The 19,445-nt window shown below is 50.3% G+C and overlaps 4 protein-coding genes across 4 annotated transcripts; 1 reads left to right on the top strand and 3 right to left on the bottom strand.

Moving 5' to 3' along the window:
• Window positions 1-2,061: 2,061 nt before the first annotated feature.
• MAA_04408 (uncharacterized protein) lies at window positions 2,062-3,042 on the top strand (the record flags this gene model as incomplete). The annotated part of the gene is made up of 1 exon (XM_007822406.1): window positions 2,062-3,042. The coding sequence occupies one exon, from the start codon at window positions 2,062-2,064 to the stop codon at window positions 3,040-3,042; it is 981 nt and encodes a 326-aa protein (XP_007820597.1).
• Window positions 3,043-4,132: 1,090 nt separating this feature from the next.
• Window positions 4,133-4,915, bottom strand: MAA_04409 (alpha/beta-hydrolase; the record flags this gene model as incomplete). Its single annotated transcript, XM_007822407.1, has 1 exon — window positions 4,133-4,915. One exon carries the CDS (start codon window positions 4,913-4,915, stop codon window positions 4,133-4,135), a length of 783 nt encoding a protein of 260 aa, XP_007820598.1.
• A 4,131-nt stretch (window positions 4,916-9,046) lies between these two features.
• Window positions 9,047-14,980, bottom strand: MAA_04410 (Pfs, NACHT and Ankyrin domain protein; the record flags this gene model as incomplete). The annotated part of the gene is made up of 6 exons (XM_007822408.2): window positions 9,047-10,602; window positions 10,670-11,308; window positions 11,359-12,029; window positions 12,096-12,965; window positions 13,021-13,864; window positions 13,957-14,980. 6 exons carry the CDS (start codon window positions 14,978-14,980, stop codon window positions 9,047-9,049), a joined length of 5,604 nt encoding a protein of 1,867 aa, XP_007820599.2.
• A 2,207-nt stretch (window positions 14,981-17,187) lies between these two features.
• On the bottom strand, window positions 17,188-18,444 carry MAA_04411 (alcohol dehydrogenase; the record flags this gene model as incomplete). The annotated part of the gene is made up of 3 exons (XM_007822409.2): window positions 17,188-17,880; window positions 17,950-18,175; window positions 18,236-18,444. 3 exons carry the CDS (start codon window positions 18,442-18,444, stop codon window positions 17,188-17,190), a joined length of 1,128 nt encoding a protein of 375 aa, XP_007820600.2.
• Between the last annotated feature and the right edge of the window lie 1,001 nt (window positions 18,445-19,445).

Genomic DNA, 19,445 nt, shown 5'->3' with positions numbered 1-19,445 from the left:
ATTCTCTTTCACAATTGTGCAGGCTGGCAAAACCCTTCAGGCTTCGGTGTTATAGGATCCAGGGAGCTGGCAGGGCTGCTTACAAGTGATTAATCTTTCCGTGCGCTGATTCAAGCAAGCTCTTATGCTCTCCGCTTGTTAGTTTCCTCGTTATCTTAGCACGGGATACTACCGTAGAGGTTCTTTTGGCGTCTTATCACGCGACGTTTAGCTAAGCTGGGGATGGCGACACCACGGCTCGCGACTGGCGCGGAGGTGGAACGTTTCATTCCGGCATCATGGAGCGACGACCATTATGATGCTGGCAAGGGGCCCTCAGGGATTTAGCAAACTGAGCCCCGGACCCACGCGCTTGCAAGGCCAATCGATTACTGTCAGGATTGCGCCATCGTGCCCATGACGGTTCTTGGTGGCCGCAGCGGCTCGCCGCCCTTGGTGCAGGCTTTCGGCCGACAAACTGATTTTAAAATAGACGACGGCTAATATAATATCATGCACTGAAATGAAGCATGTGCCATGCAAGACCGCCTTCGCCTTACCCGACGACTCCGCAGTTCCTCCTTATTTCCGGAGAAACTTATTCTGTACAACTTGCCCCGTCGAGGAAACTCCACCTCTACTGCCTGATGTCGTGACGATACAATTTGGGCCAATCGGCGGCTGCCAAAATTAAAGCCACTTGCGCCCGAGCCATGGAACCCGCCTCGTTCGAAACCTGGGCTATTGGGGCTGTACATTGCATGTTACACGGAGGGAGCCCCAGACTTCATGCAATTCATCCTTGATCGTCCTCGTCTGTTTCACATGCTGGACGAAGCATACACAAGCGCGTTGCGTCTAAACGTTATTTCACATGGCAGCGGCGGGACCAAGTCATTCAGCCATCAATTGATGTCTCAGCGCCCCAACGCGTGGCAGGCCCTGTCGGACCCTCCGACCCGCGGGACTGGTTCTGTTAATTCCTGGATAGTCCCGATGAAACAGCCCCATCAGCTGCCGACTTGCAGAGTATTCACCCTTTTTGGCTACAGCAAAAGTCTCGGCCGTCGTGTAAGCGGTGCACGGGAACCGGACATGGCCGAACCTACAGCGCCGCCCAGGTATATTCGCGAACCATCTCGCACAGACACTTTGGCATTGTCACAAGCCTCGGAGTTTTGTCAGGGTTGAAATTGGATACTTGACCCTCGACACTGTTTAGGATTCTGACAGCGCAACAGAGTACTTGGTTTAGATGTACTACTTCCTTTGTGCACCACTTTCATGTCAATGGCATTTTGTGCTTTGCTGCAGACATGTTCTTCATTCATCATCCGATCAAAAGACCTTCCCGGTAAATGCGACGTAAAGCAACCCAGTTGAGGCATGAGTTGATGGTACGAATGGCAATAGCCTACAACGCATGGATAGCCGGTGGTCTGATTCAAATGCCCGTAGACATCTGGAACCTTATTATTGGGACGAAGCAGCCCGACGGAATCGTTAGCGTGCTTCTGGAAGCCAAGCAGTGACGAAACCTAGCTCAGCCTTTATTGATTATAATGCCGGACGCTTATCCCAGGTGCCGAGCCATCAAGCCACACCCGTCCATCCGTCAACGCCGTGGATCCGGCCCTTCAATGGCATCTTGGCTCATGTCTGAGATTGCCCGTCCGGGTCCTCTATTCATGCAACATGGCACTACATGGCCATAAAGCGACGTCCGCCCTATTGAACCGGTAGTTGAGACATTCACCTCTGTGAGCCCCCACCATGCCGACGTTACACATCCCAGGCGCAAGGCTGTTGGAAACTGCCGCGTCACGGCAATGCCTTTGAATTTTCTTCAAGACTTCCGTTCTAGGTTAGTAGTGAGAGACTTCATGATTCAATGACATTCATGCCTTCATTTACATCCAAGCTTCGCGAGATGATGTAAAATGTATAAAATAGTCACGACGAACCCGAAGATGCTGCAGAAAATCTCCCATCTCATCACACCAACACCCTCAAGTCACATCTTGACTGCTTAAACACACTATTTAACAACCAACACGCACTCCAAGACTCTCTTTCAACAAAATGAAGCTTTCCTTGACTCTCGTCACCGCCCTTCTCGGTCTGGCTGCTGCCGCGCCCCAGAATGACCCGTCCACCGAGGGTCTGTCCAAGGAGCTGGCAGACGAAATGCAAAAGGTCCTAAAGCAGCTAGAGGAAGACAACAAGAAGAGCATCCCCGGCACCATCAAGGCCATGGCCGAGCAGCTCGGCTGGCAAGCGGCCGGCAACCTCCCCGGCAAGGTCGGCCAGGGCGCCACCCTCCTCTCCTTCCTCGCCACCTCGGACTACAGCGTCACCCCCGAGAACGGCAAGGAGTGGGTAAAGAACCTCGGCGGCGTGGCCCTCTCGTTCCTCCCCAAGGTCGGCACCCTCGGCAACATCCCCGGCTTCCTGGGCATGCTCAAGACGATTGCCATTGGCCTCGAGCGCGCCCAGTTCCCCGAGCTCGCGGCCAAGCGCGACGCCGAGGCCAAGTGCTTCGCCGACAACAAGGTCCGCACCTACAAGGACCTCTGCGCCTACTGCAAGCCGCACCTGACCATCTCCCTGCTCGGCCGGCTCAACGGGTGCACCGACGAGCTGGTCGCCAACCGCGACGACTACGTGGACCACAAGCGGGCGCAGAGCTTCTGCGCCGACGCGGTCCTCTGCTCGGGCTACAACGACGGCGGGCCGAGCAAGATTATCAAGAACGGCTTCCGGTACGACCCGCTGCGCTCGTTCTGGTGCAAGGACAAGGACGTCCAGATTGGCATGCTGCTGAGCAGCTGGATCGGCGAGCCGCTCCGCGACAGCCTCTATTTGCTCGACGCCGAGGAGTTTCGCAACGCCCTGACCCCTGCCTGTAAGGAAATCACAAAGGATTTCAAAATCGAGGGCACGTGCCCGAAGAAGGAGGAGCTCGAGGCCGCGGATAAGCTGGCGCCTCCTGTGAGCTACTGCCAGCCCGGACAGAGTGTGGCTGCTGGCGGTGATGACAGGCCGTTTGTGCCAAAGGCTTAGACGTGCTTGCTGTATGATTGGTGCTGCGCAGCCATGCTGTCTGCTGAAATTCGAGGGTTGAAGGGCCTCGCGGTGTGGACTGCGAAGGAACGGCAACGGTGGCCTGGTCTTTTGCAGGAGCAGGGGCGCATGGGATTCAAGATTAGAATGTACTCTGTTTTTATAGCGCTTTTAGGATGCTTTTCTTTCTTTCTTTTTTTAGAAAATGTACATACAATCACTCAGCTGAGAATGTTTGAATCGTGCAAATTGTGATGAGTCCAATGAGTGTCCTGTAATGGAATTGCGAACCATTATGTATAGTGCTTTGAAAATGCGCAGATCTACGCTAGATTCTGCACCATCATGGGAGTGGTGGCCGGCATGTTTTCCAGACTGGATGGATTGACCAAGCTTGGGAGGCGCTTTGCTTTTGCCGAGAAAGCCAATAGGAATGCGCAATTCATTGAGAAACATCTGTTTTGGGAATATCGAGGCGGCAGAGTGGGGCCGCGTCGGGAGATTCGGCGCCGCGATGCGGTTTCATGTCGAAACAAGTAGTGTATTGCCCGGCCCGCGCCATGGGCTTACGTTAGGGGGGTGAGGTTTCATTTCAGATTCCTTGACCGGGGGCCCGGTGTGTCCAAGTCAAAAGCAAACACATAGCATGGACTGGCACTATGGACCAACCCGGACGTTGAGTCGACAAGGCGATTATGGTTTCGGAGGTTTACTAAGCAGCTGTTATGAACCGGCAATCGGGATCGAATGGGACCATAGGGCTGAGTCGGAATGATTCTTCGGAACTATGTAGTGGACTGCAGGGACAGAAACATGAAACCAAGGATCGTGCCTGATATCCGATATGGGCCTCTACCCGAACAATCGCTTGATTAGAGGATAAGGATTGCTGAGACGTTATTTCTGGGACCGGAAAGGAGTCCGCTTATAATATGACCACTGCCCGGCTTTGTAGAGCAGAGAGAGAGCTTGAGGAGTCTCGGGGGTATCACGTTCTGGCGTGTCGTTCTGCTCTATTAATTCCTATATATATATATATCAAGCTTAGTTCATTCTTAGTACCAACTCCATATAAGCTGATACTCTTTCACTAGGTGGAGCGAGCATTCAACTCGCCTAGTGTTTGCTCAACAAGATTAGCTAGCTGGACCCCTGATTGCCATACTACATCATGTTGGCCCGTGAGATTCCTCACCACAGTCGGAGTAATACCGTCTGCAATCAGCTTCTTCTCCATGGCATCAAGCTGTGAGGCATCAATCAGTGTGTCCTGCTGCGACCGCGCCAGCATCAAGACATTGTTACCAGGCCACATTTGCTTATAATTTCCAGCAAAGTTAGCGGGAGAGGCCTGCGTCCAATCCGCTCGTCTGCTGCCAAAAGCTTGCGTAACAAAGTTGGTGTAAAACGGCTTGGATTCTGGACCGATTTCGTCCACAAGAAGAGGCAGGTCAAAGATGCCCGCGGTGGTGATGACTGCGTCTGGTAGCGGTATTTGGTTGGAATTTGCTGTGTAATTGCGGCCCGCCCGGCATGTCGATGTCTGTTGACGCCCTTGATCGCTTAGGCGCTGCAATGCTGCGTCGCCCATGAGCAATTGCATGGCCATTGTACCACCAGCCGAATGCCCAATCAAGATGTACTTGTCCATTTGCATCCTCTGAGCCAAGGACTGGATCGCAGAGCGGACGTCGTTGATGTGGTCTGGGTGCCGAACTCGGCGTTGGCTCTGTCTGCGGCTTAGGTCGTGCCTTCTACCCTGCTTATTGCCATTATCCTGGCCCTGGCCGTCGTCGCCCAAGTCCGATAGCCGGTAGTCCATGGTGGCAAAGCCGCGGATCTGGTCAAAGGGAGCGCCCTTGCGCGAACGCATTTTGGCCACGGCGCACAGGAAATCAACTCCCGCACCACTCCGCCAGGCACCTCCATGCAAGAACCTTTTAATCTTGTCAGTACGTGTCGGCCGGGAATGCTAGAGCGAGGAATGAGGCTGCATTCATCGTACACTACCCAATACTTCCCGTTTGGATTCGTTTCCAACCCTGCAGCGCATTGGAGCGTGTCTTGGCAGCCCTGGAGCAAACTGGTTTTATTACCGACTTCTGACACATTTTTGTTATAATTGAATAGGCCATTAATAAAGTCGTCTGTAAGCGTGTCTAGCCGTTCACCTGGGCAAACACCTTGGTTGTCGGACTGGGCTGTCACTGCTGTTCCCAGTGCGGCTATGCAATACAAGATACAATATAGCTTCATATTATCCAGCTGATGCTGCTGTGTTTAAAAGCAAGAGAGACAATCTGGACAAAAGAATTATGCCGTCATGTAGTGATTTTGAAATTGTCCGTGAAGGTAATCGGGTCGGAAGAAACCATGGAAATTAAATAGAAATTAAGAGTCATGGGAAAGGGCATCTCGGCCCATTTCATTGTCCTTCATGCCCGTCCTGGGTGTGCAGGGTCCAAGTAACTCATGCCTTGTGTTTTGAAGGGAATAAACGTCATTTAACCGGCCTCGGCTAGTCGGTCTGCCGGATCTGACCATTGCGCATTTGCATGACTGTTTCAAGTTTCGTGTGTCCCTGCCTCAAACCAGGCCAAGATTTCGTTGTCTAAGATGACATTATTATTCGACGACACTTCTCCACTCGTGAGACACATGAAGCAATAGTGCTGGAAATCCTCCTGAGTACTTGCAAACATCTGCAGGATGGGGCGCCGCACCTGAGAACAAGTTCAATGAATACAACAGAACACATGTCCTTCTTAACACGACAAGTGCGAAACAAATCAACAAGCGACATCGGCTGCGTCGAGCTCTCCCTTTTATTGCTCTGTTTTTCCCTTTCTTCTTCGCTCGAGGTATTCGATAGAGTCAACTAGTTAGATGCCAATATACTTTGCTAGGGCCGTTACACCCAGCAACGCGACTGGTGCAATTGCAGTAGCATTTATTTTGCCCCTCTGTCGCTTTTTCTGTTAGGAGCTCTGGGCTCTAATTCGGCATTACCGCAACAAAGCCCAGACTTCTTACCGAGTTGGTCCGTTTGAGAGACGTGTGCTCTGAATTTCTCTACCAGTTGCAGCATAGTCGAGACAAATGATTTCGTCATCGAATGACTCGCGTGTCTTGCACCTTCGACGTTGCCATACACAACCTCGGCCTATATTTAACAGGCAAGGCGGCCCGCCTTCGCCCATACCGGCCAAAAAGAAAAGGAAAAGGAGCGGAAGCCTGGATACGAAGCGTATGGACATTCTGTTCTAAAACCTATTGCTTAGGGCGGAGGGCCTAGAAGGCATTAATTGCCGAATAACCATGTGCAATCACTTTCCAACGCTAATAAAGCTTATCGGCCATCCGGGGTATCCAAACGTGGGTGGTAACAGAGCGGGGCAAGTAAATCCAATCTTACTGTGAGACCCATAAGCCGCGGAATGTCGCGTTCTGCGTCTTTGTTTTTAAGTATGTAGCCCGGTAGGGGAAGTAGACCAGTCAAATAATGCCTGTTATTGGTTCGTTGTCGGCACTGACAGACATGGACGCATCGCAGTGGAGAACAGCTCTGTAGCCCCAACACTACTCTCCCGGTTGATAGGTATTCCGAGCAGGAGGTAGGAGCTTACGTGCGCTATCACGAAACGAATTACAATGTTGCAGCGTTTAGTAACAAGGGAGGAACGGGTAATATCTTAACCCACATCTAGGAAGGATACAGCTAGAGAAAATAAAAAGAAGAGAGCATTAGTAGTTTTAACCTTAAAGCTTAATTTCTTCTTAACTTAATTAAGTTTCAAGTATATAAGCTAATATTATATAAATAATATAATAAGTTTTTAAATTAATATTATCTCAGTGTCACGGCCTTCCCCGCCGGGTTTGGCGGCACCCACCACACCCCTGTCGTGCGCGTCGCTGCTTTTGACATCATGTATAAAGAACCCCGCGCCCGCGTGCATCTTGTTGCTCATCTTCCCTCCTCATTTATTTTCTTTACACCCCTTCCCTGCGCTTTCGTATCCTCGTCTCTCTTTTGCTCTCTATTTCAGCTTACGCGGCCTTTGACAGATCCGGTTGACCTCACCACGGTCCCCTTGTTTTTTCGCGTACACGCCGAGCAACCTCTAGTCGGCTATTTCTCCTGTCTCGGCCGCCATTTTTGCAAGACTTGGGCCTCTCACGATTTCGAAACGGATAGCGAACCAGCCAGCATGACTCCCGACTAACACAAGGAACACGCGATGATCGCTTCCGTCAGTAGGCGGAGACTGAAAACGCGGTCGCATCTTCACTTCTTTGCCCCCAACGGCAGACGAGGCCAGCATGAGCCGGCAAATTCAGGAGCCTGGACGCTCCTAACGCCCTCATCTTGCGATTCGACCTTACGTGTCACATCCAAATCGTACGATAACCCACCAAGCTGAAATGAGATGCGGCAACGTGTCCAGGTCAGTGGCTCTACTAGGTCAGCTAAATGGAGGGACGCGTAACCTCATGGCTCAGCTTTCATGAAACTAGCATGCTTCCAGGCCATGTTGTGCAGATCGGCCTGTCCTAACTAAGTAAGATGTTATATTTCACGCCAAATGGGCCTCCTCTTGCGACGGAGCCCGACGCATTAGCAAGCATTCTGGTTGAAGAGGTCACCTTCATGTTTCCTCCAGTTTTTGAAGAAGTAGTCATTCGTCTGCAAGCATCACGTTGGTCCTCGGAGTTTGGCCGAATGTTGTGTACAGGGCCATGATAGACAGCAATAATTACGATTATTGGTGTAACAGGGTTAGTTCTTACATGCTTCGGAAAATGTATGGCTGACAGGCAAAATTTGCACATTTTGGCTTGGCCTGCTGGGGAAGCGTAATCTCAAGAACTGCTATAAAAGGCTCTTCGTAGCCGGAAGGAATGGAATGGCCTCCATACGTCTCCAGTACTTCTTATGTGGCAATAACAATACGTGTATATTGCCTTCTTCAGCCATCATACTTCGATCTCCAAGGAACGCGAATCAATCTCTTGCTATTGGTATTTTTGTGAAAACATTTCGGTTATGCCTTCGCAGGTTTCTTTAGACTATCAGTCATTTTGGAAACCGAGACGGCCCAGGTCTCCTGCCAGACCTGAAATTTCCACCCAGTTTACAGCGTCAGAGACCAATGAGGAATTTTCTACCGGGTCAAATCATTCACCGAAAATAGCTTCTGCGCAGCAGTATCTGAAAGATAGTTGGGGTAAGCTATAGGGCTTTGGTCTTTCTATACACGGCTTGGCAACAACTGACAATAAATCAGGTCAATCAGAAAGTAAACAAACAGCAGGAACTATTCCACATGGGGAACTGCATTGCTTCTATACCAGTGGACTTACCGGTAGTGACAAAAACTGTCTTCGGGGTGCGGGTTCACCAGTCAGCACCACCTCGGAGTGGTTGTCGCCACCTCCTACATCCCAAGCTACGCCTGCTACAACCCATAGCGATGACAATGTAATGGATGGCGATATATACTGCCCCATTGACCCTATTCTGTCAGATCCTGTTGGCAACTACACTTCACCTGGGAACCATTCTTTAGCTGAGCCTGACAAAAATCATCTCCTGGGTGATGCCAAGGCTCAGCCTTACGCTTCCAATACAATTGATCCAAACCATTCTGTCAGTCCTTTGAATGAATCTTGTTTTGCTCTGAGCCATTATTCTCCAACAAAAATATCCATAGCAGCTTCTAGGTCCACGTCAAAGGATATAGTCAGCAACAATTTTGGAAACATAGAGCACTGCGAAAATAACCCAAATCTCTCACTTCAGCTACATGAGCACAACATATCAGCCCCTGACATTCGCAAATCTGCATCCGAGGGTGACAACACTAGCATCATTGGTGGAAAGGATGACCCGAGTAATCAGGTCATGAGAGAAAATGTCTATCAGACCAGATGCAGCAAAAGGGAGAGAAAAACGTTTGAAATTTATAGATTCTGTATTCTAAGCCGGTGTTGATATCCCGAATCACCACTGCGACTGACTTCCGCTTTGGCTACCGGATCCCGCAGAGTGTTCACTTGGTTTGGTGCCGGACCTAATCTGTCTAAGGAGGCGCCCCAACACGTTTCTGCTGCCCTTGCCTGCATGTGATCTGGTGTCGGCTGACACGGTGCTTGGCGCCAGACTCGAAGGTTCTCCGTGTGTCGATCCGTTGCCAGACGGTCGCTGGTTTGGAGCTTGGCTAGACGAGTTCCCTTGATCCGACGATGCAACACTCGTTCCAAGGCCGCTGTCACTCTGGTGGGACGACGAGGACGCCAACTGAGGCTTTGGCGGTTGCCCTTCGGAGGGAACTGATCCGGCTTCCGACTTCCAGATCAGTGGAAACTTTACACTGTGTCCGAAGATGACGGCCCCGTGGTTGGGAAGTGGTTTGGGCGGGCTGCGGAAACTCCGGGCAAAGAGACTGGGGAACTGTGTCGGCAAAAGAACCTGCACTCGATCGCATTGAGTCTTCTCGGCGGCACAGGCACAATTCTCAAAAATCTTGTCTGGGTTGTGCCAGTATATGCTCTCAAACAATTCCCAGAAGCGCCCATTGTAGTCGGTGTCTCTGTACAAATTCTCCATTATGTCCCGGATGACCGGGGTGGTGGTCGCGAGGAGGTCCTCGCCCCGTGGTAATCGGGCCCATTTCGCGCATAAAGTTGCCTCTCCTCGAGGATCCCCCGCCGAACCCGGTACGGCGGCATCGCCCTCGCCACAAATAATGCCTCCTCTGGTGACCGCGATAGGTTGAAGTATCTCTCCAAAGCCCACACCAAAGAAGGTGATGGCATTGATACCTCTTACCAAATCAACCCATCCCAATCCGGTATGATGAAGCATTGTCGCTCTGGGCCACAACGGGTCAGCTCCAGTCGCCAGTTGCTGGAAATCCCACCCTTCGAGACGTCGTCTGGGCGATATTCGAACTTTAGCTCCAAACCCGTCCGCCGTGCGTACATCCGTTTGAATGTCGACAATCATGCTCAAAGTGGTGTAAATGTCTCCGACCAAATCCGGGAGCTGTTCCCAGGTCTTCTGCGTCTTCTGGGTCGTTTCTGAGGGCCTTTCTCCCATTTTGCTTGTCTCTTCTACAAGCCTGTTCCACTTCTCGTATATCTTGAGGTCCATATTGGCCCTATTCCGGAGCACTTCATTCGCTGCAGCCTTTCCTGTATGCGGCGTGTCGGATTCTTTGACGTCGCCTTCACCAAAGAGAACTTCGCGACCAAGTCTTCTGCGATGGACTAGAGACGCCCTGACGAAATGTAGCAGGGCACTCAGTCCGTCGATGAGCCAGGCACGGCGGTCTTTTGGATCAAAGAGCACGACGAACCGCTGATCGATCCACTCGAGCTGTTTGTGGTAGTCGGAACTTTTCGCCGCTCGGGCTGGCTTGTCCTTCTTGCCAAGCGCCACCGAGGCGCCAACAGTGACGATCTTCCCAGCGGATATGGAGATACGATCGAAAGCGAATCCAGAATCGGGCCATCTTAGTCCAGATTTATCAATGTCGTAATTTGCTTCCTTTGAGCCTTCATCCGCCATTGTTAGCAACCCAATAGTCACATTGCCCGTTTAGGTATAGGGGACATGAGTTACCTGCGTAGTTCCGCACCTTTTCGCACCAGCCAACAACATGACGCGCAGTTTCGATACCAGAAAGCATCAAGTGTTCGCTGATGTCGAACTCTCCAACGACATCGCGGACGCGGAAATCCGTGAAGGGAATCCGGCACCCATCTTCATTGAATAAGACGTGCCAGTGCACCGTATCTCCGGTATATTTTGTTGGAACCAACATCGTGCAGAATCCTTTAAGGAAGATCTTCCCGCAGAATACCGCGATGCGTCGCGTTCCGACTAGCGCTGCCAGTGTGTAGAGCGAGGACTCGAGCCCGGGCTCCTGTCCCGGCTGACGGCGTCTTACAGGGTAGCCGAGAACGACCGCAGGGTTTCTGAACAGGTCTTGCCAGCACTGACCTGCGACACGCAAAGGACTGTGAGAAAACTGCAGCCGAAAATTGACACGGAATGTTGGCTCAAAGTTGTTGGCGTCTGATTCAAGGGCGGGGATAACGGACGTGACTGCATCACCCGGACCTGACCGAAGGGCTGCAATCATCCATCCATACACTTCTCCAACTTCGACGATAGTTTCTGCCACCCCTGTTGCCTCCAAAAAAAAGTGTCCCGAGGGCTCGATCCACGCTGTAAGTTTCGTCTTGTCAAACAGAGTCACTAAGGATGTCTTAGCAGGCACTCGAACATAAAACAATATCGCAGCTTACCCGAACACCGCAAGCCTCGTATGCTTCGCACTACGTGTTTCACCAATCTCATGAAGTCTTCTCCGAATAGTGGCCATGTGCGGCTCAGGTATTCCGAGCATGGCATGGCTTCTGCGTCTCTATTCACCCCCTGGACAATTACAATTGCTCCCTCTACCGCGTCTTCTGCTTCCTCGGCGTATTCTTGCTTACAGACAAAGGCCAGGGGATCCCAATCGGACTGGAATACCATCGAGCACATTGGAGGCCCTCTCTTGCTGCTGATCAGGCAGTTTTCCCGTCGAGCATACAATATCTGGCGGATTTGTGTGGCAATGGCCTGCATCGTACCGGCCTCGGACGATGTGAGAATGGTCTCTCGATGTACGCGACAGAGGAGCCAGCGAAACGCAGTGGAGCTGTTTACGATACTCCGATACGTCGACGGAAAACCATCATTCGTATTGCCTTCATTTCCATCATCGTCATCATTAAGCTTGATTTCATCGTCCAGGAACGGCGCGTCAGGCATTGACGGTGGTTTTGCGGAATTTGGATCGTCCATTGCTGGGTCCACCTGCCACCTATCAAGCCTCTCACCCAAAGACATGTCATTCAGAGTTCGCTGTTGTGACGATCCAACGTCGTCTTTATCCCTCAAATAGTACTCTTCAAAGCACGTGGCAATGTCCCTGCAATTGGAGCTTGGTCAATATCGGAAGAACACAGAAAGATTGAGCAATGGGATTCTCCCTTACCTTCGTTTCTTGTGAATGAATTTCATAATCTCGAAGTGATCCGAGACCTGTTTCTCTCCGCCGAGCCTCAAGGCGAATCCTCGGAGCAAGACAGGAAGAATGGCGAATACCCTGTCCAGTGACTCGGTGTCTGGGAGTTCAGATTCCTTGAAGAAGCTGGTCGCTAGCTCCTGCACATATGCCAGAGATTCAGGAATATCGGAGGTATAGACCGATTCAGTATCGGCCAAGACCGGCTCCTTCCCCTTGCCTACCGCATCCACCGACGTATGCGTCGTCGAAGCGATGGCTGTATCCTGTGCATATGCCGATGACCAAAAGTCCCGGGATAACCCAGAGCTTCTTGTGGCTGTTACTTCTGTCATCGAGGGTGGATAGTCGTAGGTCTGCCATTCAGTTGCTGCCTCGGTTCGATCTATGCTATTAGCATTTTCGACTGACGGTTCGCTCCATTTGACCTTTCTACTCGATTGTTGCATCTCTTTCATATCAGAAGGAAAGATCTGATATTCCTTGAGCAAAAACTCCTTCACCGACCAGTGCACAAAATTGATGATGCCATCTCGGGTTGTCAAAAGGGAGCCAAGAAGCCCTACTATAGTCTCGAAATCATCGGAATCAAGGTTAGTCTCCTCTGCGATCTGCGTTGCCATTACTTCTCTAGCCTCGGCCAGTTTAAGAGGTCGCTTCAAGTGCACTAGAAACTGCAGGAGCCGTATCGCGTCATTCTTGAGCTCCGTCGGTATGCTCTCAATCATGCGTTGGTATGTCCCTTTTAAATTCAGCGGCAAAGATGCGAGATCTTTCTCAATATCCGCCGGGCTCTGACATTGAGCCAGGCTCTCCAATTGACAGGACGCCCACCTGAACCTAAGCAGAGCGTCAGCAAACCATCAGCATATCGATTGAAGGGGTAGTATCTCACATCCCGTCGGCTCCGTCGCCAACCTTGATTCGGATTTTCTCCAGGAGATCCGGGGACAAGGATTTATTCCGAAAATCAGGTCGTTGTGAAAGCTGTGCTGCGACGTATGATCGGATGTCAGCATTGACAGACTCCTTGTCGAGGGTTAAGCAGTTTTCCTCGCCAATAAGCAAAGGAATTTCTCGAATAAACTCGGTTTCAGGCCGAGCGGTACAAATCAGCTGGATATCGCTCAACTGTGGCCTGGACACTATGTCCTTTATCCACAGGAGAAGTTTACGCCTTGTTGTTGACTCGTCCAGGGCGTCCAGAATAATAGAGGCTTTCTTCTGGGCTGCAAGCATCTTGCAAACAATGTCCTCGAGGGTCTTTGTAGCAGGTTGGTCGCGGCCATCCTGATGTGCCTGGAGTGAGGCGTCAAGAAGACCTGCAGAACCAGCCCCGCCTTGGTAAAGTTGGGAAGCAAGCGACCGCAGCATGCCATCCAAGGTCTTCTTGGTGTTGTCGCTAAAGTCAAAGAAGAAGCTAAGGATAAGACGGTCGTTTCCCTTCATGAGATGATCCAGCACAGTCGTGCTGAGAACCGTCTTTCCACATCCTGCGAACCCATTTAGCCATAAATGTCGACGCGACCCCGAGCACCACCCCCGAAAGACTGGGTTTCCAAGGAGCCACGCGCCTGTTCCCTCATGGCGGAGCTTCCTTGCGTTGTTGGCGTTTGTAGATGGATCTGGGGGACAAAGCCAGCGCTTGATTTTATCGGTACGAAGGTCAGACCTCATGGAATTAGTTGCATCTTTCGTTGCAACTGTCGTCTGCTGCAAGCCGTCGATCTGTTGCTGAACTACTCGCGGTTAGGGGGGTATTCCAAGTTCAAATATTATTCGGCCGCATTTATTTGCTAGTCTAGCCCTCGTGAATGAAACAAGAACTAACCTGACTGAAGCACTTCCAGTGCCCTCTTGGTCTTCTGGACCTCCGCAGCCGGCACGTACGCCAGGAGCTCCTTGGCATACGCAGCGGCGGTGGCCGAGGCGTAGCGTTGCCATCGATCGTTCTTGTGGGAATCGGCGTAGTCGCAGATCCCTCGGATCACAAGGCAGGGAAAGTGATTCATCAGGCCGGCCGCTTCCATCTCAAAGCAGATGCAATCCTCGCCGATGTCAGCAACAATCCGATCGCGTGCAGCGGCGTCTTTGACAAGCGTGTTGCCTGATGCGATGATCCCGTAGTGGATCTTGGGGTCAGTAGCATCACGAGGATCACGTTGAACCTCGCCTGCCGTATCACAGCCCCGGCAGTCCGGCCCGGGGACATGGTCGCATGAAGCTTTGAATAGGCGGTCATTGTCGAGGCCCTGGTGAGCATAGCCAGGATTTTGCTTGGATCTCTTGCCCATCTTCGGGCGCTTATGCAGCACCTCTTGGAGGAAGCTGGGAACCATGGAGTCTTCCAGCTCGTGAACGACCCGGATTTTGGCAAGTGCATTTAGGAGCACCGTCGGAGGCCGCCCGAGGAAGCCCTTGCGCTCACGTTTGTCACCAGACTTTGCTTTGATCAAGTCGTACTGGCAGACGCCGCCTGATGTCCCATCGGGCCGGCTCACGACAATGTCACCAAGCCGGATATCGCGGTCTTTATCCGGTCGAGCGATGCCGCCGCCTATGCCGACAAAAAGGCCAACACGGATGGATGGCAGAGAGGCGAGCAGGCTCGAAGCCGTGGTCGCAGCCGAAGTGGTTCCATAGTCTCCAGCGGCAAGAGAGACAATGACGATGTTGTGCTGACCCACACGACCCCAAGTATAAACGTTCGTGTCAGTTTGGTGTCTAGTGAAACCAGTTGGAGCTTCATGTTCCTCATCGAGCATCGCTTCCGCAGCGGCCCGCTCGATGGGAAGAGCAGCGATCCAGGCGACTGTGTAGGAGTCGGGGTTATCCAGAGCGTTGTCGGATGCCATGGTACGAGGGAAGCGCACGAGGGCGTCAGATGTGCGGGTGGAATGATGGGGTTGTGCGGTTCGTCTACGTCTATGAAGAAGCTGAGGTTTAGTTACCCAGGGAGAGGGAGAGGGAGGAGACGTGACGACGGCATATTATTTATCACCGTCAGTCGAAGAGCGCAGCCTTGTCAGTTCAATGTTACCTTAGACGGACCAAGGTGGCAAGCTGTTGGTGAGTACATATATACCATCTTTAGATGGTGCGAGTCCTGTGAGGGCCAATAAAGTGGGCCGCGGCACGGGTAGTTATGCATATCAGTGGTGGCCATTTGCTCTAATTTGCATTCATATTCGCTGGCCGATACTGGACATTCAGCATGGTCATCTACTTGACAAGTAACTTGCCATCCTGTGTCCGTTCAATGGCGCGGTGGCGTGAGAAGCCATGGCGCTTCGGCATCACCAAAGCTCTGATCCGATCATTAGACCCTGCAACTCCGTGTAACAAAAGGAAGATGCTCACCTCCTATCATTACCCTGCCAGCGTTGCCGGCTGCGGCGGGTGGCCCGACATCGAGCCTTATGGCATTTTTGAATGCCGCTGTCACAGGTCCAACCCTTGCCCCTCGGCAACTGGAATGCCTGACGAGAAACTGCACGGATATGGGTGCTTCAGCTGCCACTCTCACCTGAAGACTCCTTTCAAGATGACGTTTCTGAACATGGACTCCTCCACTCACTAGCTGGCTCCTTAAGCCAGAGCACAAGCAAGTCCGCAACGCGTCCACGACACGATCACGACCGACTCCAGTCGCACCGAGTTGAATTGTACCGCAAAGAATCTAGGTACTTGACCTCCGCGGCACCGCATGTCACCGCCAGCGTTAAAGGGGAGATGGTCCTCTGAAAACATCATCAGCGCCAACAGCCCGCTCCTACATGTAAGGCCAGATCCATGCCGCCACACCTACTGCGCCATTTGCACTAACTTGGCCGAGAGACATTTGTCGCGGAGTCGGTGGGCATGTCTCGTGTCTGGATGACAACTCAGGAGTCACCCAACCTGATCCGTGATTTTTCTACCAGGGCGAGCTGCACTTGGAGTCGCTGAAAATTGCGACATGCCACCTTCAGTAACCCCGCGGCTCGACTACAAGGCTGCTAACGGGAGGAAGAGGCTTTCTTGGGCAAGGTCGAAAGTGATGGACAACAGTGCAATCTCCAGGGCTACCCTAGACTAGAAACCGCCAAGTGGTTGGCCTCGAAGGTCATGGTATTATCATCAATATTGGCCATGAAGGCGCATCACGTTCGATTACATGAGGGCTCCGGGCGCCTGCGGACCGGTCGGATGTTGGGTGACATACTGAACGTGGCAAAGACGCGTTTGTGCGGATTCGGTTCCCGTAAGGCAAATATGGTACGGTACTTTCCTTGCTGCAGTCGTGGTTGCTTCCTGATATACTTTTGTCATATCTCCCCGGAAAGCTTTTTCCATGTTTTTTAGATCCCTTCGCAACTGTTGATATTTTTTTCTAATAGCGTCAGGTGCAGACTTGATAAACCTATACCGGTCTTTCATGGAAGATGCCATACGCTTAATCCGCCTCGTCTGGGCGATAATTTTGGGATCCGGGGGCAGCTTGGGGAATATCTTTTGGAACTTCAGGATTACACCTTATACTCATATTTGTGAAAGCACGAGTCAAGCCGTCCGCGGACGGGTCTCTTTCGAGGTATGCATCCTGGGTATTGAACCCTACTCGGCGGTTTTGATATGCATTTTGCATGCAACTAGTGAGGGGATTGTGCCTTATAACTTGATCCACGATAGAATCAGGAGCGACTCTAAGGAGAGTATTCGCAAGACCACGACGAAAACAACATGACGTCCATTTCTCCTCTGAACCTATGGCAGAGCCTATCCGGTCTAGATAGAAAGTATACGTTGAATACTTTATTGGTTCCGTTTTAGATTTAATCCAGCTAGTAGGAGTGCGGACTGATCTTCGAAAAATTGGCATCTTAAGAACAGAATGTTTCCAGTGAACTTTATTCGCCTTTCTGCCTATATGAGTTAAGAAGAATGGGCTTGCATGGTCAAACCCTTTTACTTCTATAGCGTCATCACGTATAGCTCGGGCTAATATGTGACTTATAGGACACAGAATAGGCAGAGGATTTTCACGAAACAAGAATACAGTGCTACAGAAAACATTAGTAAATCAGTAGAGTGCACAGTAAAGAGGATCAATATACGGCTTTGGCTTTCTATCAGCTCCTTTGTGATAAAGGAGGAATACCTCTATAGCCAAGACATCTCGTCCTCCATGATTGGGGTCCTGAACTATCCAAAGCACTATGTCCTCGTAACATAGAACTTTGTGTTCTCGAACTAGTTCGCTATCTTCCTCTATACCACTAATGCCCTTACTAGGGAAAATGGAGTCTACTTCCACAATCTCAATTCTTTTGCTGCTGGGGTCATTGTTGTGCTCATTTTCATCTTGCTGTGTATCGTAGTATTCGGCATCGCTTGTGCTGTCGCTATCCCAATCGTCACTCTCATCAAATATAGATTGGCTCGATCCCAGATCCGAATCGTCGTCTGATGACTCAGGCTCGTCCTCTATGGGTTGCATTATCTCTGGATCCTCATCATCTGACTCGTCCAGCATTGGATCACCTTTTCCTCTGGATTTGGTACCATCAACAAGCTCAGCTGGTCGGCACGCCGTGTAAGATTGGAAAAGCATAATTGTAGATAGGTCAAGACGATCATCTTCGGTTGGAAACACGCTTTTATCACGACACCAGTGATGGGTCAAGCCAAGAAGGAGGTCATTAGCTCCCAGAACTGGCTTGGAACCAGGCTGGTTATCTAACTTAAACTTCTCGGTTAATTTCCTATTAATGTACTGTCTTCCGTTAGCTCAAGCGTTATTTTGCAGTGACGAAGCTAAACTATTAGCACCTACTTTTCTTACTTCTTCACAATCATTTGCATTGATCTCTTTGCCGTTGTTGGATCGTCGATAAAGCATCTTTAGATCCCGCCAATACTGGTTGACTGTTTTTCTCTTGGACACTTTTCGCCTGCGTTGTAGATATGTTTCACAAATCCAGAATAAAAACACCATTATGAAGCCTTTATCACAGTATTTCCAACTAATGGCTTTCTTCCAACTGCCATGCTGCTTTTCATCGCAGAACCTATTGGTGTATTAGTGTATTAGTGACTTATAGTTCACAAAAGCATGCCTGGGACTATACCTGGCGAACTTCTTCTTAATGTAGTAGATGTTCGCTTTCGTAGTATCTGCATCAATTGGCGCAAGAAATGTCGTCTTATTTAGCTGTTTCTGCATGCGATGGTAAGCGTGTGCATTTAATACATGCTTCTGGGCTTTATCCCGTGCTAGTGTAGATCGGTGACGTCTCCTGGCCGCGACCTCAAGCGCCAATAGAACATCGTTGTGCATTCTCGTGCTGGCTAAGGAGCTGGATGTAGATGCTTTAAATAGTGGAAGGATAGGGGGGAAGCAGAGAAAGAAGAGACTTGGTATGGCATATGAGAAGAATGGATGTGGGCGAACAATTCGTATTTAAGGTCTGCAGTCGTGACCATTATCAATAACGAACGCCAGGAGTCAAAAATGCCAAGAGTTCTGTGACTTCGCCGCAAGGCCACCAGATTTGGCACACTGTAGCTAGTAGCTTGGGGGTGTGCAGAAGTGGTGCCCCACCGGTTGGAGCCGCCAAAAGCGGCGTCAAATGTCGCCCAATCTAATGGCCAAAACCGCAACACTTGGCTTTAATATATAATACTAGAAAGTTTTTATTAAATTACATTATTATTATAAGGTAGTAATACGTCACGTGACTTATAAGAGATTAGTCTTATAAGTTATATAATCCCTCTTATTGGCCTAATTAGGTTAAAGTTATTAAGACTTATCTTTTAATGAAAATTCACAGAAAAGTAAGTTAATTATAAAATAAATAAAATTTAAACTTATTATTTACTAGAATTACTTATATATCTTAAAAGTAATAAACCGCTTAATTATAGTATTATATATTACTATATATAATAAGAGAAAAATAGTTACTTTTATATAATATAATTCTTAATTTCTTATAATACAAACTATCTTTTCTTTGTTATTCGGCAAAGATAAGAGCTCCAAGATAGTCAAAATACGCTCGGTAAAGTATTGGTCTTTGGTATAGGCTTTGCAGCAACTACCTCCAACTGCACGCACGCCCGCCAAATAGTTCGTGAGTATTAAACCGAATAGCTTTTTCTAGTTATTACAGGAGAAATATCTGTGTCACCGATCATGTAGAGAAATAACTGTCCATCAGCTGGCCAGGGACGCTGGTGAGGCGTGCAGGTCGCACAAGATTCCCCGCAAAAAACCATCAGCTGCCAGATGTCAGCTTCAGCTGAGCCTCGTCTCTCCCCCTCACCAATCGTTGT

This window comes from Metarhizium robertsii (assembly GCF_000187425.2).
Source record: "Metarhizium robertsii ARSEF 23 chromosome Unknown MAA_Scf_5, whole genome shotgun sequence".
Taxonomy (NCBI): domain Eukaryota; kingdom Fungi; phylum Ascomycota; class Sordariomycetes; order Hypocreales; family Clavicipitaceae; genus Metarhizium; species Metarhizium robertsii.
Note: the sequence above shows the minus strand (reverse complement) of the source record. Positions and strands in the feature narration are given on the sequence as shown.